We start from the raw sequence: 8008 nt of genomic DNA on the forward strand, positions 1-8008 counted from the left end.
AGTCAAAAGATGTGTTATTTTGGGGAAGCGGTTATGCTTTTATTTCCACAGAAAATAAAAAACTATGGATTTGTTCAAAGCCAAAGATGATCAGGTTTGATCAAGGAAGACCCCCTGAAAATCCTGACCACAAACCAAGAAATAAACCTAGAAAAACTAGATACATGATGTATATTTTACCTGTTCAAACACATAACAAAAAATCATCTTTGGCTGACTCGTGTACAATGTACAGTCTATACTTGTATAAATGCAGATATATATGTTGCCTTTAAAAGTGTATGTATTTCAGAGCAAGGGGACCAGACACCAATAAAAATGGACGGCCCAGGTGATCCAGCATCCAAAACAGCTTCAAGGCAGCTGACTGAGATGATCCAGCCTCACAGAGTACTACGGCCAAGATTTAACCATTATCCTAAATTTTCTCAGCATCCAACGATTACCAGTACCCCTAGACAACAGGAAATTGTCACTGTTTGTTGGGGCACGGGTGTGTGGGTTCACACGAATCCGTGGAAAGAAGACTCAGAGGCATCTTAAGAATGAATCTAGCCTTTCATGGCTGCAGGGGGGTCCAGCCTCAGAAGGACTGAAGCACTTTTCCTTCACCTAGGGCATTTTTATTTCTCTCTAATTACAGTTTAGCCAGTTAATTTCCGTACCTTCAAAGCAACCTGAGAGGAGCTCCTGGAGATAAAATGCCAAGTGCAAATTCCTTGATTTCTCAGGTACCACGGTTTTCTGGGTTTCTTGAACCCAGTTTTGCATAGGCCTTCGATCCTTGGTAGACTTTCTGATCCTTGACCCTCAGACAAGATTCATATAGGGTGATAACAGAAACAAAGATATAAGAGAAACAAAAGGTGTGGTTAAACAAAGGAAGAATTAGGGCTAAGTGCTACTCTCTGGAACCAGGCCAAGAGTAAGTAGCTCAGCAAGAATACTGCCACAGGAAGTAGTCTAGAGAATTACACCCACATTCCCAAAAAATGGGTTATGGATGTTTATTATTATTTAAGGGAGGTTGGTTACAAGTTATTACTGGTCATAGTAAAAAAAGGAAAAAAGAAAAAGCTAAAGAAAAGAGGTTAAATTCAGAGCTCTGATTCTAAAAAGAAAAGGGGGGATAGAAATAATAGGATGAAAGGATAGATTATTGAATTTACTTTTAAACTAAACAAACAACTACTAATCCTAAACATTTCACATTGGTATGGATTTTGGTTAACTGATACAAATTTAAGGTTAATTTTGTTATGCTGTATGTGTGTTTCTACTCTTCTTTAGGGTATTATGCTTATGCAGCACATTTAAAAATGTAATGTGAAATTAAGAAATACAGATTAATACTCATCTATAATAGTAAAACTTATAGTCATGTCAGGTATGTTTTCAAGGTCATGCACAGATATAGATAGATATGGTCTTCAAATACTTCAAAGACCTACAGAATATGGCATTTAATATGTTTAAATAACCTAAGACCTTTTAATGACAGTGAAACATGTCTGCTCCTGGCAGCACCAATCTACTTCAAAGATGATGATGGGCATCAAAGAAACTCAGTATGGCATTTGCTTTCTTTATGGCAAAAGCTGACCATTTGGGCAAAGAAACCACCCTTGCCTCAATTGCTGACAGTATACTGTCCAAACTGGACCAGCAGGAAGCAAAAGAAAGTGACTGCCAAACTTTGCCAAGACAAGGTAGACAGTCCTTCAAAAGTCTCTGTTTCTCAGAAATATCTGTCACATATACCAGGCCTGTAGGCCAAGGATGCCCCAATGTTATAGAAGAACCCAGGGTGATTGTCCAGACAGCCTGATGTCCCTGTCATTAGGGACATTTCACACTTCTGGGGTCTTTGACAGAGTTGAAGACTAGATAGTCATAATTAAAGTTTTCTTTAATTATGATAATTATGATAAAAGGTAAATTAGGTATAAAATTTTAGACTCACAAAGATAAGATAAATAGAATATTTTCTCTAATTTTGCCAAATACAAATGGACTGGATGTTGTTGTAACTGTAATTCTTAATTACTGTTTTGTTATATATAGTTTTACTAAGTTAAGGTTAAAACCTTCCTTTTTAATTAGACAAAAAAGGGGATATTCTGTGAAATAACCCTTCTATACACTGTAAATATGACTAACTCTGATAGCTTTAATAAAAAAAAGCTGACTGACAAATAGCTGAATGGGATAAGGTTAAGCAGGAGAGCAAAATTCAGAATTCTGTCTGGTGCCCACAAAGGCCAGAAGAGGGCTTTAGAATTACAGAAGGTTGTGAATTACAGAGGAGGAAGAAGGGCAGAGTCAGAGGAGATGCCAGCAGAAGCAAAAGAAGCAGGATGTGTAGAAAATAAGGTAACAAGCCATGAGTCACATGGCAGAGGGTAGATAAAAAATACAAGTTAATTTAAATGTAAGAGTTAGCTGGTAAGAAGCCTGAGCTGTCAGCCGAGCATTTGTAATTAATACATGCCTCAGTGTATTTATTTGGGAGCTGCTGGTGGGACAGAAACTTCCACCTACAGAACTTCCAAGCAGTATTCAAAATAGTTCTAAGTGATCCTAATTATGCTTGTCTTTCAGTTTTGTTCTCATAGCAAATGTAACAAGCTGGGTAGTCTTGTGTCATCGAAGTCCATAATAAAAGGACTAGCGTTAATCTGTGAAGACCTCACTGTGAGCACCCATGACAGAACATGAACGTGCAAAGCCCCCCCCCCCAACTTTTAAGTAGACTTAATTTTTTAAAATTTCATTTATGGGGATTGGATGAACAATTCAGCAGTTAAAATCACAGGCTTCTCTTCCTGGGGCCAGGGGTTCAATTTTCAGCACCCACATAGCAACTCACAACCTTCTGTAATTCCAAAGCTCTCTTCTGGCCTTTGTGGGCACCAGACACCAAATGGTACACGAATATATATGCAGGTAAAACACCCATACACATAATAATAAATTTAAATTACATTTATGTATTGTGTGAGTATGTAGAGATCAGAGGACAACTTGTGGGAGCCAGTTCTCACCTTCCATCACGTGGGACCAAACTCAGGTTGTCAGGCATGGTGACAAGTGCCTGACCTGCTGAATCACCTCATGAGCCTTGAAGACTCTTTAAAAGGGTCTTAACCTCATTAATAAAGGAGGAACTCCAATGGCCTCATCTCTTAAAGAATCCACTACCAAGTTGCCTTCTTCAAAACACAGCAGTAACTACCAGTAATTACATCAGTCAATTTTATTAATACTTTACATATTTGAAGAAATGATTAACAAAACAAGTTTGTTGGTGTTTTTAAAGTCATACGAAAGGATATAATGGAAAAATATTATTTTCAGATTTTTTTATAAACAATTTCATTTGGATGTGGGAGCCAAGTTTATTAACTGAAAAATAAATTTTGAATGTCTTTGGAACCTAGAGCTTTAAAAATAGCATGTAAAAATACTGTTTGGGGGTTCAAGTTTCAAATAAGTCATGCATTTTTTATTGTTGCTACTACAGACTTAATGATGTTCTTGCATAGATTAGACACCAAGAGACTAAGCTGAGCATATAAACTAAAAATGGAAATGAATGAGCCAAAGTATCGCATTATTGAACTGCTTAACAGGCACGCTGTCAAAACTTCCTAGAAGGCAAGAAGCAGAGCTAATAAAGACTGGTCCTCCTCATCATCCTCAAAAACTCCTCCTCGTTAATCTCTCCATCCCCATCGCGATCTGCTTCATCGAGCATTTCCTGGAACACAAAATGTGACATGATAGACTGAAACTATTAAAAATGTATAATAATGGAAACTTACCAGGAATTTTTTGCTTTTACTGTGTAGATACAACTAAGTTATATAAGCCATATAAAATTATACACACATTGTAATTATAAAATAAACAATATTTACCTGCAATTCATCTTCTGTTAAGTTTTCCCCTAGTTCCTTGGCAACCCTCTTGATGTTATTTAGCGATATACTGCCAGTAGCATCGTCATCAAATAATTTAAAAGCCTTCAGTATTTCTTCTTTCTCATCCTTTTCACTCTTTAGAAAATGAAATGTCATTGGTTAAATTTTTTATTTGTTCCATCAAGCTGGACTTAGTAGGGCTATTAATTCTAGAGCTGTACGTGCACATTTGTACCAGGAGGCTGAGTTCTCAGTCTATTGCCCTTGTAACAATTATTTCAACATACTCACACCTGCCCTTGAGGCACGTAAGACAGCAAGCTCCAAGAGCCAGGGGGTATTCTCAGGAACAGTGGCAAAAGGAGGCACTCAGTGATTGCCAGGTCCAAGGCGTGGTGTGTGTGCTCCTTCCATCTTGCCAGATGTCAGTATGTCCTGACAGAACCCTGTAGTAGGTAGCTGTTCCAGCTTTGACCTAGAAGTACTACCCTCAGTGAGGCTTCCGGCAATTGTCACGCCTACCTATGACCTGCCCTTGAGGCGGGGCCAAGATGGGAGCCCTTAAGACCGAGATCCACATATGCCGGCTTCTTTTTGTTCCTGGTGATCCTGGATGCTGGATGGTAGACTGAGTGGAGTTCTCCAGAGAACCCAGCTGGACTGCACCTCACCTCTCCCGGATCCTGTAACCTACCCCTTTACTTGTTGTAAGTTATCCCCCAAAATAAACTTCCCTTTTAACTACATGGAGTTGCCTTAATAATCCTCCAATAGAACCCTTCTCTACAATCTTTACCACTCCGAAAACGTCTGTTCTTGCTGTGCTATTCTATCCTACCCACCCTTAAAGAACTAGTTCCAGTTCCTCCAAGAAATCCCAATGCTCCAGCCCCAGCCATGTACAAGACTCTGAAGGCATTTCTTTGACAAGTAGAGTGACTGTACCATTTTCACACTCATAATGGCAAAAAAGTCTTCAAAACAAATGGTGCCATTTCCTTCTTTGTCGATTTCTGCTATCATTTGTCTGATTTCTTCTTTCTTTGGCTCAAATCCTAAGGCCCGCATTGCAATCTGCAACAGGAAGGGGATATATTTTAGTATGCCATCTCACCTTGAACTTTTAAATTACTAATTAATAGCTTCTTTGTTCTCTAACACAATCAGAGCTGATCCTACTGTGACAGAGTCCATAACCTTGATAATTCTGGGTCTTGACTTACCCATCAACCAAGGACACAACTAAAATGTTAAAAGATATTGTATTGTTGACTCGGGGCAGGTATACATACATACCTTTCAGAAGACTACGGTTATGGGCTGTGGGCAAGCCTAGAGTTAGAGCCCTGGGTTCTATCCCCCCAAGCCACACACACACACACACACACACACACACACACACACACACACACACACACACAGAGAGAGAGAGAGAGAGTAGTGTGGTTTTTCAAATGTCTTAGAAATAATTTCAGAACCTTCAATTCTTTCACATCTATGGTTCCAGAACTGTCAACATCGAATAAGTCGAAGGCCTCTTTTATTTCTTGTTTTTGGGCATCACTCAATTCAAGTTTCGCTGCTTTTTTCTTCCATTGGTCTAAAGTTGTTCGATGGCTGGATGCCTGCAGTAAATATACATGTGGATGAAAACTATATAACTAGAGTGCACATATTCAAGTATCCCATTTCCTTCTATAGAATGAGCTCATTCCCCAACCCCTTGTTAATGCTTTTGGTTACTAATATCTTTTTTTGTTTGTTTGTTTTGTCTTTTGAGACAGGGTCTCCTTATGGAGCCCAGACTGGCCTGGAACTCCCAGTCCTCCTGCCTCAGCCTCCTGAGTATGATTATTAATCTCTTGATTGAAAGTGTGGTGTTCTTTTTTTCTTTTAGATATTCCTTATAAAACTAGCGCCTTTGAAGAGAGAAGCAGTGAAGGAAGACAGCATAGAACTGTGTGGTGTTGTATCAGAATGCAGTTAGTCCTGGTTTATCAGGAAAGTATTAACTTAAGGAATGTGTGCTTTTCATATACGTATCACAGTACATGGGGGTGGGGGTGGTGAATGCTTCCTAGAACACAATTATCCTCTCCCACTCTCCACTAGCAAGTGTCCTATTCTACAGGAGCACAAAGTGAAAAAGCACGGTTCTGGTGAACAGCTACTCCACAGATCTGGATGAGAACGTTTGGCTTAATGAGTGGAAGATGACGGTCCTTTCTACTGTTCGCTTCTCTCTGTCACCCAGCCAGGTCACAGAACCACTACAGATTCTTCTCTCTGAAGGTGGAAGTGAGGAAGCCCTGGAGGTGACTGCGGATCTAAGTGGCCTGCTTTATATTAGTTAGTGGCTGTGGTCGTCCTAGATCCGAGGGCAGCCTTCTGAGTCTGCATTTTCTCAGCAAGAAGTCAGTGGTCCCTTAGCTGTGAGTGGCCTGAGTTGGTGGACCCCTGACCATCAGGACTGAGTCAGTGGCCCCTTCCCTTCAGTGAAAGAGTTGCTGGCCCTCTAATTATCAGTGGTTAACTAGGCGCCCCGCTTCCTGTCAGCGCCTGAGTTGATGACCCTCAGTTGTTAAGTAGGTGGCCCCCTTATCTTTTTTTTTTTTTCCCCTTTTCTATTTTAATAAAAAGGAAAAAAAAGAAAAAGCTTATAACTAATATAAGAAAAACTACATACAAAAGGACAATAACTATATACAATATATACAAGTAATAAATACCTAAACAATGTCTAGTCCATTTGTATTTGACAAATTCAGAGAAAATAATTTCATTATCTATCCTATTTTGGTAAGTCCAAAATGTATCCTAATTAATCTTCAACTATAACTAACTAACCTTCAACTATAACTAACTAATCTTCAACTCCCTCAGAGACCCAAGAAGGAAATAATATTAGCTAACAAAAATAAAAACAGGAAGTGCACATAAGCAACTTGCAAAAAATTTGTGAGTTGACAGAAACAGACAGCTGTCTGGACAGTCACCTGAGGTTTCTCCGAAGTGCTGGGGCATCATCTTCAGCCTATAGGCTTAGCATATCTGACAGACTCATTTGTGAAGTAGGATGTACACAAGGTCAACAGTTCAACCTCACATTGAGTGAGAGTAGGTAGCCCTCTTCAGTGACTGAGTTGGTGGCCCCCTGACCCTCAGTGGCTCAGTCAGTGGTCCCTTCCCGTCTGCGGCTGAGTTGATGGCCCTCTGGCTGTTGGTGGCCTGCTGTCCCCTGGCTTAGTCACTAAGGGTATCCAAGGATCCTGACAGGAAAATCAGTAAATTGGCAGCCACACTCGGGTCCCATAGCACTTACCATGGCCCCAACCCGCTCCCCCGTCCGAGCCGCGTAGCGCAACAGCGGCCCTCCCCCTCCTGGCTGGCGCTCGAGGAGGGCCGTTGCTAAGGCCGCGCTGGGAGCCGGCCGTTGCTAAGGCCGCGCTCGGAGCGCAAGCCCGCCTACCAGCTTCCGTGATTGACGGCCATTGCGCCCAATGGGAAGAAAAGAGTGCTCTGCGCGCTGGGCTGCCTGGGATTCCGCGTTGTGTGGAGGGGAGCGCGGTGAGGAGGGTCGTGGGCCCCGTGGGCCGGAAGGGCAGGGAGGGTGGGGACGGGAGCAGTGTCTCGCGGGTTCCACGCACTGGACCAACCGTCCTGCGGCCTTTCCACCTCAGAGCTGCTCGAGGGCACGCGCCCGCCGACGGGCGGGTGGGGGCGGGGTGGACCGGGCGGGGGCTTGAGCCTGGCGTCCTCCTGGGCAGGAGGGCTGCAGAGCAGTGGCTTCCCAGTGTGCTGAGTAAAGCAAGGCACATGTCCCAAAGCCGCCGCCTCACCTCGCAGACACACGTTGTAGTTGTAGTCCGTAAATCTTAGGCTCCTGGGGAATAGCTAAGTTTATCCTTACATTAGAAGCCGTTTTTCCTGTCTTAAGTTTTTCCAGTGGGAATTCAAATAATGCACAAAATGTTTTGGGAATGAAGTAGTGCTAAGTCATTTACCTATAATCTATTGTTTTTCTGGCCACGTATCTTGTCTGGAAAGTTGGCCAGTTTTCAAAGTCTTATTTAACACTAATTTTA

The 8008-nt window shown here is 41.7% G+C and overlaps 1 protein-coding gene across 1 annotated transcript; it reads right to left on the reverse strand.

The window, feature by feature from the left end:
• Positions 1-3128: 3128 nt before the first annotated feature.
• Positions 3129-7373, reverse strand: LOC128105063 (centrin-4). The gene is made up of 5 exons (XM_052729907.1): positions 7246-7373; positions 5402-5548; positions 4869-4997; positions 3921-4058; positions 3129-3760 (listed from the first exon to the last, which is right to left on the reverse strand). Exons 1-5 carry the CDS (start codon positions 7246-7248, stop codon positions 3671-3673), a joined length of 507 nt encoding a protein of 168 aa, XP_052585867.1. The 5' UTR covers positions 7249-7373; the 3' UTR covers positions 3129-3670.
• Positions 7374-8008: the final 635 nt, after the last annotated feature.

The sequence above is a fragment of the Peromyscus californicus genome, unplaced genomic scaffold (genome assembly GCF_007827085.1).
Source record: "Peromyscus californicus insignis strain IS unplaced genomic scaffold, ASM782708v3 Scaffold_9__1_contigs__length_137607984, whole genome shotgun sequence".
Lineage (NCBI taxonomy): Eukaryota > Metazoa > Chordata > Mammalia > Rodentia > Cricetidae > Peromyscus > Peromyscus californicus.

Bases quoted from the DNA above. Each gene is read 5' to 3' on its own strand.
- LOC128105063 (XM_052729907.1), bottom strand. The intron at 4,059-4,868 runs GTACAGTCACTC...CATTTTCTAAAG, and splicing joins CCATTATGAGTGTGAAAATG to AGTGAAAAGGATGAGAAAGA. The intron at 3,761-3,920 runs GTAAATATTGTT...TTTGTGTTCCAG, and splicing joins TAACAGAAGATGAATTGCAG to GAAATGCTCGATGAAGCAGA.